Consider the following 19,363-nt stretch of genomic DNA (forward strand, 5'->3'; position numbering starts at 1 on the left):
CACCCATAGCTACACCCAGCCTACAAAAGAGAGCAATCACAAGCCTCTTCAAGAATATTAAGTGTGGGGCTCCCAGTCAGTTAAGCCTCTGACTCCAGCTCAGGTCATGATGTCACGGTTCATGGGTTCGAGCCCCACGTCAGGCTCCATGCTGACAACGCAGAGCTTGCTTGGGATTCTCTCTCTCTTCATTCTCTCTGCCTCTCCCGGAGTCATGCTTTGTCTCTTTCTCAAAATAAATAAACTTAAAAAAAAAAAAAAAAGAAAAAGAAAAAAAGAAAGAATGTAAGTGCTTCTCCCACTAACATAGTCCTCAATGCCTAATTAAGGTAGTGCCTTCCAGGCATTCTTATGGGATGTATTTGGGGGTTAGGCATGCAGGTCATACATCATAAATCCACTGTAACACTCTTATTTTCTCAAGCTTTGGACTCCCTTCTTCATATTATGCCAGGAAACCTCTGACATCCCAAGATAATCAAATTATGCCAAGAAACCTCTGAGTCCATGTTTCAGTCAACCAACCAGTTAAACTATGAAAGCTACCTCTGGCTCTCCAAGCAAACACATTCCATCTGGAACCTAGTAAGTGCATTCCTATTGGTGAATTCTGCCTAATCTAGTGTTACAGTTTTCCCTCCTTAATCTGACACACTTAAAATTTTCTACCCTATACATTTCCAAGGTATGCTGATTATATATTAGCAGTCTTTCAATTCTTTTGGTGTGTAAGCAATTTTCTCTGAGGTCACAGTGTCTACCTGCCCCCTGGAGTATGCTGAGATTTTACCCTCATTATCTATCTAGTGAAAAGTGAGTGGTTTCGATGGGTCTTGAGAAACAGGAGTATTCCTCTTCAAAGCACCTACCCCAGATGGGTTAACCACGCAAACTTCAGGAAGCACAGGAAGGCTAGTTTCCTTGTATACAAGAAGGCAAATTACTTCTAGAGGCAAAGAAGGCTCAGAGTGACTTGGGTGGGGGGCTCAAGCTTGTCAGATTCATCTGGTTCCAACCACATATCTCCACTCTAAATTTCAGTATCTCATTCTTTCCTAAACGGTGCCCTTTCACACGACAAACTTTGCAAGATCAAATCCAACAGATGTAGCCATTTAGCAACCTGCACAACTAAATTAAGATTTTTCATCAAAATCTCAGACCGAGAGAGGAGTAGGAACTGAAATAAGTTTCTAATAAGAGGGGCTAATAACCATAATTAATATTAAGTACTTACCATATGTCAGTCCCTGTGCCAAGTGATCGATATACACACTATTTGGCGTCATGCACTGCTTAATTCCTTTCATTGCACTCAAAATAAAACCTTAAAGCTCTGCCAGGGCCTTTTAGGTCCTGAATGATCGATCCTGCCTCCTGCTTACCTCCCTGATTACTCAGTTTGTTCAGAAAGTTTCCGCCATATATATATATATATATATATATATATATATATATATATATATATATATATATCTCCTCAACTTTCTCAGTCCACATGCCACCTCTCCCAAGCTTCCAAAAGAGCAGCTCACTCCCGGCCTTAGTTTTCATCTGGAAACAGGGCCTTTCTTCTACCACTTGTCACCGTATTATTTTATTTATCGTGTTCTTCTCTTGTTTATTGTATGTTTCTGATTTATCACGTTTATTTATTACATGCTTATTATTAATTATTCCAGGCAACTGTAACCCCCCCCCCCCCCTCGGGCTCAGGAAGCATTTGCAGGATCCTCACAGCTCTCTGAGATTAGTCTACATTATTTCCGCTGCTTTTCCAACGGGCAAGCCGAAGTTTGGAGGGGCCAGAGGAACCTACTCCACGTCACTCAGAGCCCACTAGAGCCTAAGTCTTGAGTCTCCCAGGCTGGGCAGCCGCCACCCGGGGCGGGGGGGGGGGGGGCCGGAGGGCGGCATACTCTTTGGTGAAGCTCTTTACTGAACCCTCCCGTCCATGGAAACATAAAGCATCATCATTACCACAACAAAGCTGGCTCGTCTCTCACGCTCCACGGGCGCGCGCCGTCAGCTCCGCGTCCCGGGCCCAAACTGCGCCTGCGCACGGGGCCCGCCTCTCGGGGACCACCGCCCCGCAGCCTCGTGGAGCTACCCTCTGCGCAGGCGCACGCCGTTCGCTTCCGCTCGGGGCGGGGCTGGCGTGCGGGGGCGGTTCCCGGCAGCGGCTGCGGTGGCCGCGACCCCCAGCCAGCGTTCGTATGGAACCTGGGGGTCGCCGCGGTCTGGCCTCGGCCGGGGGGCTGGCCTCGGCTACCCGGAAGCCAAGGCAGGAGCCGGGTGCCGGGGCTGAGGCGCGGGCTCCTGGCGCCGGTGCCCTCAGAGCCCGCCGCTTCCTGCTCTGCCTTTACCTGGTGGGCTTCTTGGTGAGTTCCGGGGCTGAGGTCGAAGGGCTGCGTCCTGGACCTGGAACCCAATTAGGGGTGGTTTTTTTCTTGAAGCTCGAGCGGTGGTAAGGTTCAGCCAGGGCTGGGAACCTGCGATCCGCCTGGTGGTGCTTCCTTACTTTTCAAGCCTCCTCTTGCTCCTAAACCCCTTCGCTCTGCCAGGCCATATTGCTTTATTGCCCCTAAGCGCTTTCTAGAGGGCCCAGTTCGCAGCTCCTGTGCCCCTCTTGCCCTCTGAAAGGCCCCCAGCACCAGCCTCAAGTGTGATCTGTGATCCAGCCGGGCTCAAAGGTGACCCCAGGTGTTAGATGCTGTGGTAGGTACTGCGCATGCAGGGTGGACAGTAAGGGCTGGTGGGCAAGCTTGAGGAAGTCCAGTTGATCTGGTGTCTGTAAATGTGCTAGGAATACACAGGCCTTTATGTCAGGCCAGGTGGGGGAAGTCTCTGTTGATGACCCCACTTGGAGAGAATTAGGCACATTTACACTAGGATTCCTGGTAGACTTGAGTGTTTAAAAATGCAAACCACAGTCTTTTTGATTGCCGAGTAATACTCCATTGTGTGTGTGTGTGTGTGTGTGTGTGTGTATATATATATATATATACACATATATATATACACTATATATATATATACACACATCTTCTTTATCCATTCATCCTTTGATGGACATTTGGGCTCTTTCCATATTTGGCTATTGTCGATAGGGCTGCTATAAGCATAGGGGTGCATGTGTCCCTTCGAAACAGCACACCTGTATTACCAACCAAAAAAAATGCAAACCACAGTGAATTATACACATCTGCCCTTCAACAAAGATTGGACAACGCAGATTTGTTTTTTTCATGATTTGTGTGTGTGTCCTGGTTAAATAAAGGGCAGTTGTTATGATTTCCAATGTAGAATGGAAAGCTTAGAAAGATGAGTGTAGGATGGAGGAAGTCATCCATACATCCATCCATGTATTATTGATAGAATTTCAGAAAAGCTGCTATGTGGTAGATGCTTTAGAGCTCCAATCATTGTAACACATAGTCCCTGCTGGGAAGAATTTAACTGTCTTACTAGTAAGCTTGTGTTGGTAGTTCATGGGCCATTATCTCCAGGAACCCGAGATCCAACTCTTTACTCCTCTCTTTCCAAGTCTAGACCTGGTGCATTTGCTCTGGTTGTGAGCCGATCCATGTTAGGGGACAAAGGTCCAGTAGGATTTCCTCTTTGCTCCAACTCTTTACTCCTCTTTGATCCAACTCTTTACTCCTCTCTTTCCAAGTCTAGACCTGGTGCATTTGCTCTGGTTGTGAGCCGATCCATGTTAGGGGACAAAGGTCCAGTAGGATTTCCTCTTTGCTGAGTCTGTATCTTGATGACAAAAGGAACTAGTCAGGTTAAACATCCCTGGGAGAAGACTGCCTCGGCCGTCAACAGTCCCCAGTGTCACTAGGTCTTGGCAAAGAGGAATTATCGTTTTCTGCCCAGATGCAGGTTAAGACCACTGCTCCCCAGTATGATAGAGTCTGGATGCTGAGCCATGCTCAGCTAGGAGAGGAGCAGGAAGGCAGTCTCCCTGCCCCCTCCTCACTGCAAGGTGTTCATCAGCCTGTAAAGTTTTAATGTTGAATTAATAGTTAAGACAATGATGAAAGCATTTTCACCAAGTCACTGTAAACACAGAGCCATGAAGCACTCAGGAGGGCAGCACTTCACACAGAAACTCTGCCTACAGTTCACCTTGCCCACCCTACCCCGCCCCAGGCTCCGTGCCTCCAGTTCCAGAATGCCTCAGCTTGGCATTCCTTAATCTTAGTTCAGTTTCAGGGTGTAAATACCTCTTCCGCTTTCCATTCTAGTCACCCAGAATTCAAAACTATTGAGTGTGAGTGGTTCTGGAGATTTCGAAAGGGAGTTGGCTGCCATCCACCCTCTGGTAGGAGCTGGGTACTGTAAGCTACTGCTTCCCTCTCTCATATGGTACTGCCGTCTGGTTCTGCCAGAGGAAGAGGATTTGGGCCCTCCCCTGGAAAGTCTGGATTGGAGTTCAGAGAAACCAGCATGACCTAAAATTCAAAATTGTTTGAGTTTTTTAAATAAATTCACAGATCATTCATCACGGTCAGCGTCCCAACACAGATTTGAATATTCAGAGCTTCTCATACGTTGTGTATGCGCTGTGCACACAGCAAGTCTCATTTAGCAAGACTGATGTAAAATTTTAATAATTTGTTCAAGAGAATCATCAGGTCTCTAATATGTTCAGGGGAGAATGTAAGATTTCCCAAAAGTTAAAAGAGAATAGGGATTTTTTTTTTTAATGGAAAATGTAAGCAATTAAAATATGTGCAGCTTTGGGTATCCGTGAAGGATCTAATGGTTCTTTGTTAGGTAACATCTAAGGAATATTATACATAACTTAGTTATTACTTTTAATATATTTAGAGATGTAAAGAGCCCTAAGACTTTCGAGAAAATGGTTTTGGATGAATAAGAGAGGAAGGGAACAAGATTAAAGAAGTCATTTGCCAAAGTGTTCTGTTTTTAGTTCTCATCTGGGCTTCCGGGTTTCAACCTGTTTAAGAAGGAAGACCAAGAAGGCCCTTTGGACCCTTTTCGGTTACCATTCTAAGATGGTGCTAACATCTGTGATTTCAGTCCCTCTCCTCCAGATACACGGTGAGGTTCATATTTTATTTAATCAGCTGTAGTCAGGTCTCTTATTCTCTTATTAGCAATTTACTCATCACAAAATACTTTCAGGGTTCCTACCCTGAAAAAGATCCTGGACAGCATATTCACCGGTTTTGACAGAGATGTAGCTGTTCCCATGAAAGGTGTAAGCGATCCCCACTCACCTAATTTCCTTATAAATGGTTACAGGCACGTGACCAGTTGCAACATTCAAAGCGCATGCAATGTGGGTGGTTTTGAAGAGCGTGTGGATTCACGGGAAGAGAGAGATTGCCTTTTATAGTACAAGGGAAGACAGTTTTACAGCACAACTTCCCAAAAGAGCTAACACCAGCCTCCTTGGAAACAATATTTTTCAGGCTCACATGAGCCTATATTTTCTTATTACCTTCCATAAATCTCAACCTACTTAGTTATTTCTCTTCAATCCTTTATTTAGAATAACGCTTTGAAAGTTAAATGACAAGGGGCACTGGGAAGTTTTTGGAAAATAAAATCTTGTTGGACAATTGAGTTTCCTTTTCTGACAGATCAGAAAATTCAGTAGGTAACTGATGTATTTTGTGTCTTTTAAATGATATGATACATCAGTAGGCTGATGACACAAAGCTGACAGAAAACCCCACAAGACATTGATTCAGACCCAAAAGAAATTTTAAGTAATCTTAATATCAAAATAATAAACCGTAGTTCTTGTATAAATTTATGGGCTATTTAGGAACACTGGATAGTAACTATATGGCCACCTAAAGATGTCACCATGAAAAACGGCCACTGAAAAGTGCATTTAGAGATTCATGTTTCTAAAATTAGGTGAAGGTATAGCCACCAGGAGAAGAGGCAGGCAAAAGATTCATTGTGGCTCAAAGAAAAAAAATATTTTTCATGCATTTCTTTCTTTGTATTTAACCAGGATTATAACAAAAGGAATTCGGGTTGAATATAAAGAAAACTGTGTGTATGCCCAATGTACTTTCCTCCTTCTAAGCCAGTTGTAGAAAGTAACCAAGTGAAGTAGGAATGAGAACAAAACTTAAAGGAAAAATTAACAATCTACCTGTTCACTCAGAATACCTAGCAGGAAGGATCAGTACTTATCCCCAGTCCCGGAGAAGAGAAAAAATGTGTGAACTTCTATTGCATGTTAGACCTTTCTCATCCATTATGTCTTTAAATGTACATCATATTTCTACCGGACAGGTATTAAATTATCCCCATTTTTTACAGATGACAGCACTGATGCTTGGTGACATTCAATAACTTTCCAAGCACACATGCTTAGGAAGTGTTGGAGCTGGAACTGAAAACTGTCTGACCCCAAATCCCATGCACTTTCATTGACCCGGCTGCGAAACATTGGCTTTCCCCGCTACTCCAGCCGTCTTTCTCCTTCCTGCTTTGCTGAGACTTTCTTTTCAGATACTACCTTGTGAGGCTGTAAACCATGATTAGTCGCCTTCCCTAATTCTGGGAGGAAATTCATATTATTAAGCAAGGGATGCTTTGCCAAGGAATATGCATTATCCCTACTTCCTTTCCCACTTCATTACACACAAACATTTTTTTTTATTTAACTTCTGTCTCATAGCCTCCCTGAGTATTAAGGATCAATTACAGAGAAGCTGAGGTTGAATGATTCTAGGTTATGGGGATCAGGCATTTACACGTAGCAATTCTTATAACATTATCATTGTATTTTGATTCTTTGATAACTTTAACCTGATGAGTATAGCATGCTACAGATACAATTATGATTTCTTGTTTGCTGAAAATTTTAGGTATTGTTTTTATTTCTTTTTTAATTTTTTTAACGTTTATTCATTTTTGAGAGACAGAGCATGAGCAACAGAGGGGCAGAGAGAGAGGGAGACACAGAATCCAAAGCAGGCTCCAGGCTCTGAGCCGTCAGCACAGAGCCTGACGCGGGGCTCGAACCCGTGAACCGCGAGATCATGACCTGAGCTGAAGTCTGACACTCAACCGACTGCGCCACCCAGACACCCCTGTTTTTATTTTTTTTAATCAGTTTGTTATTAGGATTACTACTTCGAGAACACCTAAGCTGCAGTTTCAATCGGAGTTAATTAGTGTTTTATTGTTTAGGATTTGTTTGGTGTAAGCATGGTCGTGCCTTTATTGAGCCTTCATGTCAAGTCTCTTGGAGCAAGTCCAACAGTTGCTGGAATAGTAGGTGAGTGGTTAATATTGCACATTTTCAGAGTGCTGCATTTTCAATCCTCTAGACTAAGACCCCCCAAAATAAATCAGTCTTCTAGCTGAATATTCAGCTGAATATTATCCAAAGGTAAATTGAAAAGGGGATAAAAGGAATTTTCAGAATACTTAAAAATGTTGCCCTGGAGCAAATGCAGTTCGTCTTTTCCTAGATTACCTGTGTTCAGAAAGGTTTCGAGGTTTAGCATTATCCCCTTACCCTTACCACGAGTGACATTACAGGTACTTCCTGAGCCTCTCCAAGGAGCTGGCTGTGTATGTTAAAGGATAGGTATAGACTCCTGCCTGCAGGAACCTGTAACCTAATGCGAGGAACCAGAGAAACACAACCTACAGAAATCAAGCCATGCGGCAAAGGGATTTGGGGTGAGCCCTGACAAATTGGTTGCAAGCTTCCTGCACCACCACCGGCATATCTTAGGGGGTTGTTAGGGTCCCTCTACCTGTGCAGCATAAAAACTGCACATCTGCAAGTCACTGACTCACCCAAGAGACAGGAAATAGGGCTTGGGATTGTGCTAATGTACAAGAAATTGTTAAGACTGAGAGCCCTTGGTAATTCACAGGCTAGATAAGCAAATGTTTGGGGACAGCTTTGTACAAAATGTTTGGCAAGTCCTCCTTGCCCTGATTTGTACTTCCTTGGAAGGTGGAATCATACTGGACCACACAGCGGCACGAAGGTATTTATGTAGAGCAGAAGGGACGTGTTATTTGACATAATGGGGGTAAAAGCGCTCTGTAAAACATTGTCAGTTCTTTATAAAACTGGAATGTTGGAGGCATAGGAGATAATACAGCAGATTAAGACTCAGTAGAATTCTTGCTGATTTCAGATTTCTACTCCCCCCAAGCACTCTCTGTTCAGTCTTCTCAGCTGGGGGTGCACATCCTCACAAAGTGGGAGAAGGCCTCTCTCTCAGAGTCCCTGCGGGTGGCCCTTACCTTTAGTCTCTCTTTTGCTTCCTTTAGTTTTATTTTTGAAGGTCTTTTATTAAAAATTGTATTGCTTTACTCTTCCAACTGAAAAAAAAAAAAAGGGTAATTTCCTTTTAAAAATGGTCCTCCCTCCACCCCCAGTGTTTTTCTGTTAATTTCTTTGTAATTGTTACCATATTAATACATTTTTTGTGATGGGTCCCTCTGATTTTATTTATTTACTGATGTCTTTTGTAGGCTCCTCCTATGGCATTTTGCAGCTCTTTTCTAGCACATTGGTGGTAAGTTATCTCCCATCTGGCAACATATCTGGGTCACATTTTGGGGTTATTTCAGGGCACCTGCCTGGGTGGCTCAGTCGGTAAGCGTCTGACTTCAACTCAGGTCATGATCTCACCATTCGTGAGTTCGGGCTCTGTGCTGACGCTTGGAGCCTGGAGCCTGCTTCGGATTCTGTGTCTCCTCGCTCTCTGCCCCTCCCCCATCATGATCTCTCTCTTTCTCTCTCAAAAATAAATAAACTTTTAAAAATATTTAAAAACATTTTGGGGGCATTTCCATAGTCGTGGTGGACCTGCTGTGTTCCTTGCTTTCCTCAGGGCTGCTGGAGTGATGTGGTTGGAAGACGGTCTTCCTTGCTGGTGTGCATTCTGTTCAGTGCCCTGGGTTATCTGATTCTTGGAGCATCCACCAATGTGTTCCTGTTTGTCCTTGCTAGAGTCCCTGTGGGTGAGTCCTTGCCTTTGTGTGTGTGTTCACTCAAAATAAGTCAGTTACATGTATCTGTAGAAAGAGACTTCCCTTCTGGTAATTGCCTTCTTGATGAGAGCTTATGTAAAAAAGAAAATAATGACAACAGCAAGAATGAGTGCAACACCAGCCGCTGCTGGTGGCGGAGCACTTCGTATCAGCCAGGCTCTGCTAACTTGTGCCGAGCTCCAAAGCTTGCACGTGACAGTCTGAAGCCCTTGCCGTCTGTCGGTGTGAATCATCACACGGCTGCACAGACCTGTCTCCTTCCCATCGATCTGATCTCTGTACATTCAATCAGTAAGAATTCGTTCAACGTCTTTGGCCAGCACTGTGGTTACTGTTCTTTCTCTTGGCGAGCTGATGGTTTTGAAATTGGGCTTCCTGACTTCAAGTGGAGATTTACGGCTATGGCTTTCCCACAGCCTTCTGTGAGTCTGGCTGCTGCTTGAGGGAGAGACTAGGATGACAATGTAGTGGCTCATGGCTCATGGGTTGGTTTCTGTTTCCAAACTAACGTTGAATGTTTCTGGCATTTTCGAAATAGCTTTTATTTTGTCCATTCATTGAAACATTTTGTCCTTTCTTTGAGACACCACTTGTGAATGCCGTCATAGTGTGGTGCGTAGGCAGTTCCTGTGGAAGCTTTTTATTCTCTCTTTGCCTTTCTCAGTTGTGAGAGCCCTGGAGTTTCAGTGTTTCTTTCTCCCCTTACTCAATAGAGCACTGACAGACTGCTGCCCTGTGGACGAGTTTGCAGCACTGGACCTCTGCCCGTATTCAGTGAAGCTGCTTGTTTTTAACTAACACCCCAAAGGAACAGAGCATAAAATAAGTCCTTTTGACATGCAGTTAATGATCACCTTATTTGGGATTTTCACCCCATTTCCATCACATACGTTCTTACTCTTCAAGTCTTTTGAGTTTACCCTCCAGGATTCATGCTGCGCCTTTCTATTGACCCCCCCCCCCCAAAAAAAAAAAAGTTTATGAAGGTCTTTGCTTTGAATGTGAACAGTCATTAAAATGTTTTTATTTAATATGACGTGAGCCTGGTTTGAGTAATGATAGTTCTGTTAGGTGAACGTCATACTCTTTGCCAACAGGAGAGCTATACATAAAAATTCTTTCTTGCTATGGGGACCTCTACAGTGCTTGGTGGCCCGGGGATGTGAGGGAGCCCTGGGAAGCCTTGCCGGGGTTGTGCCTCGCAATGTCCTGTGTAGATTCAGGTCCTTGTATCCTGAAGGTGAACCTGAGGGAGGTTAAAGTACCAGAAGCAGACCTTTGGTTTTCCCCTCCTCCCTCTGTCCCCTAGCCCAGCCTCTGAAATGTACCAGAAAGCTCATCTGGGTTTCTCACCGCATACTCTCACCACATTCCTCCTTCCTTAGGTATGTGAGGTGAACCCAACATCGGTATCATTTCAAAATAAACACAGTACTATAATCACAGGAACATAATCTATCAAGCCTCTTAGGAATCATCTTCCAGCCCTGTCCTTTCTCACATTCAAGGAAATAGGTCTAGAGAGAGTCTCTCTACCTAATTACCAAAGGGATTTAGAAGTTTGCTTCCCAGAGAGGCTGGTTATCAGGCAAACACCCTCTCTGATGTTTAGACACAGCTGGGTATAGAACCCAGCATCAGTGTGCTGACAGAGTGATGTGCGGAGTTAAACTTCTTTCAAGAAGATCGCTGGAAACTGTTGTGTTACATCACAGTTGCGAGAAAATTCAGGCAGACCCTGCAGGAGCCTTGATCGAGTGCCTGCTATGCATCAATCGACATCGTGGGCAAGCTGTGTTACCAGAATGCACAGTCTGTTCAGCGTATGGGAGTATGGGCACAGACAAGTCAAATACATCAGCAGAAGTAGGAGAAATATGAAGTTGTAACATATAATTGAATCTCTTATTAAGCCATGTCACAGCTTTCAGTTTGTTTAGTCAACCAATTCATAACCCTCTCGCTAATAGAAAATCAGTTGGTATTGTTTAGATGACCGTGTCATCATATTTTTATATTTTTACTCCCTATCCTTCTTGCCTGTTCTGTTTCTCTCTGTAGCAATTATCACCTTTATACACACACACACACACACACACACACACACACACACAGAGGCTCTGTAAAGATAGATACATTTGTGTCAAGGGTCAAAGTTAATGCTGCACGTATAGTAGGTATGCAGTGAATGTTTATTCACAGAGTGAATGAATAAAGAATGATACATCTCTGTAGAGAAGCCACCATGAATTGCACTTGGCTAACAGAGAGGACCGGAGATACTGGGATGTCAGGATGGGAGGTGGGGAGGCTGAGGATTCAGGGCTTCACCACCAGGGGTAAGTTGACCAACTAGGACCGTGGGGCTCGACCCGGAGTCCAGTCACGGAGGCATCAAACTGCAGAGCTTAGACATTCGAAGAGAGTGGAGACTAGAACTCTTGTCAGTGATAGAGATGAAATGCAAGATACTTTTGGTCTGAAAAATGTCACAGAGCATGTTTCTTGTCCCCTTACAGGTATTTTTAAACACACACTCTCCATTTCAAGAGCTCTGCTCTCTGATCTGGTTGCAGAGAAGGAACGACCCCTAGTAATTGGACAGTTCAATGCAGCCTCTGGTGTGGGCTTCATCTTGGGCCCCATGGTTGGTGGATATCTTACTGAGTTAGATGGTGGATTTTATCTAACAGCCTTCATCTGTTTTTCTGTCTTCATTCTCAATGCTGGTAAGTTGACATTTCATCATAAGAAGACTGTTTAGTTTATGCATTCACACTGATTTACTTTTATCTCCTTACAATTTGTTGTTCTTAAAATAGGCGGATTTTTGTTATTGTTCCACTCTAGTTAACATACAGTGTTCTATTAGTTTCAGGCGTACAATACAGTGATTCAGCCATTCTGTACATGACTCCGTGTTCATCCTGTTAAGCATATTCTTAACCCCCTTCACCTTTCACCTTAGAATAAGTAGATTTATAATTTGAAGTTGGACCACTTCATCCCCTGCTACAGACCCCCCCCGCCATGTCTTTCCATCATGCTAAAAGCACATATGTGTCTCATACAGCCAGCATAATGGTGAGCTGGCCCTGCCCCTCACTCTGCCTCGCTTCGTATGCGTCAGCCACACTGGCTTCCTGGTCGACCTCACACACACCAGGCTCATTCCCACAGGAGGGCACTGCAATTTGCTCTTTCCTCCGCCTACAGCATTCTTCCCAAATATCTTTACTGGGTCTTTCTTCTTATCATTCAGGTGTCAAATATTTTCTTCCTTGGAAAGGCCTCCCCTGATGATCCTGTTTAAAATAACTCCCATTTTCTTTTTTTTTTTTTTTTTTTAAATTTTTTTTTTCAACGTTTATTTATTTTTGGGACAGAGAGAGACAGAGCATGAACGGGGGAGGGGCAGAGAGAGAGGCAGACACAGAATCGGAAACAGGCTCCAGGCTCTGAGCCATCAGCCCAGAGCCCGACGCGGGGCTCGAACTCACGGACCGCGAGATCGTGACCTGGCTGAAGTCGGACGCTTAACCGACTGCGCCACCCAGGCGCCCATAAAATAACTCCCATTTTCTTGACAGCACTTCTGAAATTATATTAGAAATTTGTTTTCTTGCTTCTATTCTTTCTGTCCCTCTCCTCCCCACCTCCCCACACATACAATTAGAAAGTAAACACCACAGGCATAGGGGTTTGCTCATTGTTGTCACTCCTGCCCAGAACATGCCAGGCATAAAACTGAATTCAATAATATTTGATGAATCAAAGAATACTGACTGGACTGTGAGCCCCTGGATACAGGGTCAGTTACCTAAAGCAAAAAAGATGAACCTCTTTGCCCAGAGACTGGAACGTGGATGAGCCTTAGATGAACAACTTTATAAGCAAGAAGAGTGATTCACGTTATTCAGTTTTTCTTAAATGTAACGCTAACCTACTGCACCATTTTCAGTCTTTGTATTCAAGGCTCCACATTGAGTGATAAATTCCATGTTGAGCTAGGATTTCACACTCAGGAAGCAGAGTTCGTGGGTTCAGTGTCAGTCCTCACAGGAATACTTTATGATTTCCTGCCAGAAGTTTAACCTGCAACCTCAACCAGGGGGCGAGGTCTGATGGATTAGTGTAAATCTAGATAATACTTTAAGCACCTGACCAGTTGGTGTGGCCAGGTACCTTCCCACACGAAGGAATGTGATGAATGCGATAGCACTCGAAGTCAGAAGTCAGTGTGTAAACGAAGAACATGATTATGGAGTTCTGTTTTGGATTCTCCAGTAGTGCTGCTGTTTAATATTTTGCCCTCACCTAAGCCTGTGAATGGGTCTGAGTCAGTCAGGGATACATTCACCTGCAAGCGTTCTCAACCACGATGGCTAAAAAAAGTAATAGGGATTTATCTTACACTCTTAAGGAATGTGGAGGTCGCTGGACCAAGCTGATGCAGGAAATAGCAGAGGAGAGCAAGGTGGGGTGAGGGGCTGGAGAGCAGACAGTGTCTCACACGGGGCTTTGGCCTAACAGTGCATTGAACTCAGTGCACGGTGTTTGTTTTTGTTTTTGTTTTTTTTCCCCTCAACAACTTCAGCTGTTTTCCTCAACCTTCTTTACCCCTTCAGCTTCTCATATCCTGTGTCTGATCTGCCCCGTTGCCTGAGAAAGGCCTTTTATGTCTTTTTTCCACGATTTCTGTTTTCAGACAGAAGTCTAACAGACTTAGATTCAGATTCCTGCTTTGCCACTTTTTAGCGTGGGCCTTGGGTGGGTTGCCTCAGTTCCTCATCCGTAAAACAGGGTGACAACACTCCTGTGCTTGTTAGGACGAACACCATAGGCCTTGCACACAAGCAGCTCACCCCTCTGAGTCGAGTATGGGAAGCCCTCAGTAAATGTTAGTTGCTGTCATGATTATCATCTTACTATTATTTTAATTATACTCTTCCTCTCAGTCTTCCTCTTAATTATACTCTTCCTCTCAGGGACAAGCCTTTCTCATTTTTATCAAGATTCTATGAAATGTCTGAGGGCCCTTTTAAAGATCAGAAGAGGTGGAAAGTCTAGGCCTGCATTCTTGTGTGGTTAGTTTCCTGTCATAAATTAGTCCCTGGCTAATAGTCCACCTGTACTATATTTGGAGAAACCACACACACACAGATGTAGCTGCTGAAAACAGCATGAAGTGGCCTGAATGGTCACTGGTCCAAGTTGAATTTAAGTGTGGAAGGAGTGAGAACCCAACAGCATGAGTTTGGAAAAGATATCGTAGAATGGCAAGCTGGAATTCAGTTTTAAGACATTTGGGGGCATGGATTGGCCATACCAATAGGTCATTCTACTTGGATGGCATGGGATAAATAAAACAATCATGGCGGGAATGTGCCAGTCACAAGGGTGGAGGTGGGATTATCCAAATAGGAATGGAGTTGCTGTGTCAGATCATGCATCACGGTCCGTGAGAATGGCACCCCCAGAGATTTTGAGGTGTGACTCACGAAAGCACATGATGGCCTTGACTAGGGGCAGATCCAAGCAGGTGCTTTCTGATGGGTCCTGGGCGTCAAGCTGTCCCTCCCCGGCTGTGTCTGTTCATAGCATCCTGTGCTTCCCCTAACTTAGCACTTACCCTGTAATCCAGTTGCTTTGCTTGTCCAAACCCCCTTTTAGACTTAAATTCCTTGAGGGCAGGGATTGTATAGGCCTGGTCTTGTTGCTTAATATATTCCTACTATCCAGTACAGAATTTAGCATTTAGGAGGCATAAATATTCAGTATTCGAACGGATGAAATACAGGTGGTGAATGAATGGGTGGATGGATGGGTAGGTAGATAGTGGATAGGTGGAGAATTAGAAGGTAATGATGGGAAGAATTTAAACATACAGCATGAGAACTTAGATATTGCATGATATAGGAAACCAGCTCTTGAGATGGGAAAAAAGTGAACATTTTGTAGGTATAGTTTTTGGTTTTTTTAGGCGAATCGCAGAATTCTGCGATCAAAATGGGGTAGAAGGAGCTGTGGGAATAGTTAAAAACTGGATTCAAAAATACAGATGGGTAAACATACTAATACAGAAATACAGAGTAGCAGTCCCTTACAATTGCTCACCCCCCTGTGGGCGCTGTGGGATTCAGGGCGTGCAGCCTGCTGTGACCGATCCTATGCCTTCTTAACAGGGCTGGTTTGGCTGTTTCCATGGCGGGACGCGGAGCTCACCAGTACAGAGAAAGGCCTGCCAGTGGGTAAGAACCCCGCACTTTGGGGGAAGACAGACCGAGAAGTGCAGGAAGCGGCCGCCCCCTGCCAGAGCAGGGCCAGTGGGAAGCCTGCCAGGCCGCCCTGGGTGGAGGTCGCTTCCACCCTGCGGGACATGAAGAGCCTGATATTTTCCGAAATGTGGGACATCTTTATGGTGCGCTTGATGATGGCCGTGGCGGCCATGCTCTACTACAGTAACTTCGTGGTGGGCCTGCAGGAGCGCTTCGGGGTGCGGCCGCGGGCGGCCGGCTACCTCATCAGCTACAGCAGCGCCCTGGGCGCCCTGGCCGGCCTGGCGCTGGGGCCCATCCTGCGGCTCTACCGGCACGACGGCCACGCGGTCCTGCTGCACTCGAGCGCGCTCACCTGCGTGCTGCTGCTGCTGCACGCCGCCACCCACACGGTGGCGGTGGCCGTGCTCTGCGCCTCACTGCTGGCCGTCTCCACCGCCGTGGGCAGGACCTGCATCACCGACCTACAGCTGGCTGCGGGAGGGGCGCAGGCCAGCGGCACCGTCATCGGTGTGGGGCAGTCGGTCACGGCCGTGGGCCGGATCGTCGCCCCCCTCCTTTCGGGGGTCGCGCAGGAGGTCAGCCCATGCGGGCCCCCCAGCCTGGGGGCTGTCCTGGCCCTCGTGGCGATTTTCATAATGTCACTGAACAGACCCCGCTATGGGCGTGGGGGCAGAGACAAATTAAAAAGCGAGTAGAATGGAAGTGGACGGGCAAGAAACCAACTCCGAGGCTGTGAAGGAGGGATGGTTCCCCAGCGGGTGTGCCGTGTCGATAGACGTCCAGGTCCATCCTGCTGGATGATCACAAGTCATCTTTGTCAAAGGGGAAGGTATTAAACGTTCTGTAAAAGTCTCCTCTTCGCACCCAACCAGCGGGGTTAAAATTTTCCAGGGAAAGCACTACCAGCTTTGGGAGAGGGGGATGGTGGTAGGTTAACAGAAGGTGATATGCTCCCCTGCTAAGTAAAACTTAGGGTATCACGTTAATAAAGTGATCCACTGGGACACAGGTGTCATTTGAAAATGCGTAAACTAAGAGGGGACCTTTCTGCTATGAGAATCCTAGAGATGGAAGAAGCTGCTTTACTGAAACTCGCCTGTCACTTTCTCAAGTCATAACAAGGTTATGAGTTCTAGTTCCCCCTGGGAAACTGGGAAAACCAGATAGCTGGCCCCAGAGACTGATTCGGGGGGCCTCAGGAAGGCCCAGAAACCTGTATTTTATCAGCACCACTTGCACTTTCTCGTGGAGGCAGAAAAAGGATCATTCAGAGACCATACTGGTTTTGAGTCAAGTCAAAAGCCAGAAACTTGGTTGTGTTTATGAATAGCTAACCCAGTTCGAACTATTAAAATTAAATGATCACAGTGTGTGACATTTCCCCGAGCTCTTGGCAGTCATGCTCCATAATAGGAGAAACAGGTTCCTGGGCCCCGTCCCCTGTGTCCACTGCCTCTGAAGCCCCACGCTCTGCACAGAGCTGGTTGTTGTTAGTCTGGCCAGTTCTCCCTAGATTATTGGCCATGAACTGCTCCCAGAAGCCAGTGGTCCAGCAGGTGCATCAGTTGGATGGTGGTAGAGCCCAGTGGAGAAGCCAAAGCACAGGAATGCCTTTAAGATGACACCTCATGCAGTGTAAGAGTCAGGTGTCATGCCTCATCAGAGGGATCTTAGTTCTACAGCATCTTATGTTAAAAGTCATTTCCTTTATCTCTTTTTCGTATCACAACTGGGAATGAAAGAGCTGTGCTGATCTACAGGGAAATGTTTTGGTGTGCCTTGTCCTAGGCCCAAACTGCCATTCCAAAAGTAGGTCCCCAGGGTCCAGCCAAGAGGCCCAGAGTGAAGGGAAGGTTGGCACAAACTCACAAGAGCATCTGCGAGGCTCTTGCTATTTGGATGATGTCAGCCATTAATAAAAATTACTTTGGAGCCCCTTCTATTTTCCTCACCCAAGCTACCACAGTTCATATTCCCTTCATTCTTTTTAAGTGGTCCACTAGGAACTTATTCCTGTTCTCAGCCTAACACATGTACAATTGTAAATGATACTTTAATACACTAATCAGTTGTAACGTTAATAGTAGTATGTAAAGCAGAAAAAAAAAATGTTTCTCTATTTTTAGAAGTTGTGTGTGGGGTAAACTCATACCTTTATGAGAAAGAATTAATTGGATGTTTGAAGATTGTCCTTTCTCCTATCTGGCTGCAAAGAAAATATTAACTTTTTATGAAGTGTTACAATTGTGAACTTTTATACAAGCGCTAAGTGCTTTTGGTGAAACCAAAATATGATGTAAAATGGTGTTGGCCCTTAAGGAGCACACCAAATCATCATAGAGGTTAGACTCAAAAGACAAGAAGTAATCATGGGTTTATGCAATGAAGTAGAATTTCTCCGAAGATTATCCTTTCAGAGCACTCAGAAATAGACAAGTTTCTTAGGCACTCTTTAATATAGTCACTATTAAATGTTTGAAATCATAGGACTTTAATTTTGAAGTTAAATAAAGCCTACAAATTTATTAAGGCTTTACAATTAACCAGATCTCTGGAAATCCCGAAAACCAGGGTTGATCTTAGTACCGAAGAGTAGAGAAACATTTTCGTTATTCTCCACACTTATGTTTTTTTAGAGAAATATTATACAGGCATACTTTGTCTTATTACACCTCATTTTATTGTGCATCACAGATACTGTGTTTTTTACAAACCGAAGGCTTGTGGCAACCCTGCATCAAGCAAGTCTGTTTGCGCCATTTTTTCCAGTAGCATTTGCTCGCTTTGTGTCTCTGTGTCACGTTTTGGTCATGCTCACAATATTTCCAGTTTTTTCACTGTATTTGGTCTGGTGATATGTGATCAGTGATCTTAGGTTTTCCTCTCATAACTGTTTTGGGGTGCCATGAACCACACCCATATAAGATGGTGAATTTAATCAATACTTGTTACGTGTTCCAACTGCTTTACCAATTGGCTGGTCGCCTGTCTCTCGCCCTCTCCTCGGGCCTCCCTATTTCTTGAGACCCAACAGTACTGAAATCGGTCCAGTTAACAACCCTACCGTGGCCCATTAAGTGTTCAAGGCAAAGGAAGAATCAATCGATGTGGCAAACTTCCTTGCTGTCTTACGTTAAGAAATTGCCACAGCCACCCCAGCCTTCAGCAACCACCACCCTGATCAACATTGAGAAAAGATCCTCCAACCAGCAAAAAGATTACCACTCACGGAAAGCTCAGAGGGTGGTTGGCATTTTTTAGCAAGAAAGTATTCTTCACTAAGGTATGGACATTGTTTTTTTAGACATAATGCTACTGTAAAGTTAATAGACTACACTATAGTATAAACATAAGTTTTATACATAAGAAACCAAAAAAATGCATTTTACTCGATTTATTGCAATATCCACTGTATTGCGATGGTCTGGACCAAACCCACAGTACCACTGATATATGCCTGGAGTTCCTCTTACGTGGTCCAATGTATTGCTCTTCAAAAGTATGTTCCAGGAACCAGCAACGTCCACATCCCCTGGAGTTTGTTAGATGTGTAAACTCGTGCCCCACGACAGAGCTGCTGGGAACCACTCTCACAAGATACCCAGCTGCTTTGTATGTATAGTAAATTTTTAAAACCACTGGTCTAATGGACAGTATTTGTATGACTTATGGAATATGATCTCAGGGAAATTAAATCTGCTCAATTAAAGTTTGTGTTAAAGTTTGCGTTGTTTTGTTTTTAAGCTCTTGAGTAACTTGTGTAAAATTTCCGAAGTATGTAGGTTGAGCCACATGAAATTGCCATTTTTCTAAGTCAAAAATAACCGCAGTTTCACATGATTCAACTTAATATTATATGGAATCTTATTTTAGGGGCATGGAACTTGCCTGAGAAGTTTATAAAGGAAATGGCACCCTTTCACCATTATGCCAGCCACAACTTATAAGTTCTGTGACTCAGCCTCAGGGTTTTGGGTTCTGAATACTTGGCCTTCTCCACAGAAGGAACGTATACCTCGCCCTCAAGTCCAGAGAGATGAGCAAAATTCACAAAGGGAGCA

General features: G+C 44.7%; 2 protein-coding genes across 4 annotated transcripts in view; one reads left to right on the forward strand and one right to left on the reverse strand.

Moving 5' to 3' along the window:
* Nucleotides 1-2,139, reverse strand: part of TMEM182 (transmembrane protein 182) — a 76,482-nt gene extending 74,343 nt beyond the window's left edge. The window contains exon 1 of the mRNA XM_043603053.1: nt 1,981-2,139. The gene's annotated coding sequence lies outside the window, so the exon portion shown is untranslated. The remainder of the gene's footprint in view (nt 1-1,980) is intronic.
* MFSD9 (major facilitator superfamily domain containing 9) lies at nt 2,140-19,028 on the forward strand. Of its 3 annotated transcripts, XM_043603052.1 has the most exons (7): nt 2,273-2,381; nt 4,943-5,073; nt 7,192-7,279; nt 8,500-8,543; nt 8,862-8,991; nt 11,541-11,750; nt 15,207-19,028. In XM_043603052.1, the coding sequence occupies exons 3-7, from the start codon at nt 7,210-7,212 to the stop codon at nt 15,995-15,997; spliced, it is 1,245 nt and encodes a 414-aa protein (XP_043458987.1). In that variant the 5' UTR covers nt 2,273-2,381; nt 4,943-5,073; nt 7,192-7,209; the 3' UTR covers nt 15,998-19,028. The 3 variants fall into 3 exon arrangements, with proteins under 3 accessions (XP_043458985.1, XP_043458986.1, XP_043458987.1); XM_043603050.1 differs by lacking the exon at nt 4,943-5,073 and having other exon boundaries at nt 2,140-2,381; XM_043603051.1 differs by lacking the exons at nt 4,943-5,073; nt 8,500-8,543; nt 8,862-8,991 and having other exon boundaries at nt 2,141-2,381.
* The last annotated feature ends 335 nt before the right edge of the window (nt 19,029-19,363 follow it).

The sequence above is a fragment of the Prionailurus bengalensis genome, chromosome A3, assembly GCF_016509475.1.
Source record: "Prionailurus bengalensis isolate Pbe53 chromosome A3, Fcat_Pben_1.1_paternal_pri, whole genome shotgun sequence".
Taxonomy (NCBI): Eukaryota; Metazoa; Chordata; class Mammalia; order Carnivora; family Felidae; genus Prionailurus; species Prionailurus bengalensis.

Coding starts and splice junctions, on each gene's coding strand:
- MFSD9 (XM_043603050.1), top strand. CDS start 2,217: ATGGAACCTGGGGGTCGCCGCGGTCTGGCCTCGGCCGGGGGGCTGGCC. Junction 2,382..7,191: donor TTTACCTGGTGGGCTTCTTG/GTGAGTTCCGGG, acceptor TTTATTGTTTAG/GATTTGTTTGGTGTAAGCAT. Junction 7,280..8,499: donor AACAGTTGCTGGAATAGTAG/GTGAGTGGTTAA, acceptor TGTCTTTTGTAG/GCTCCTCCTATGGCATTTTG.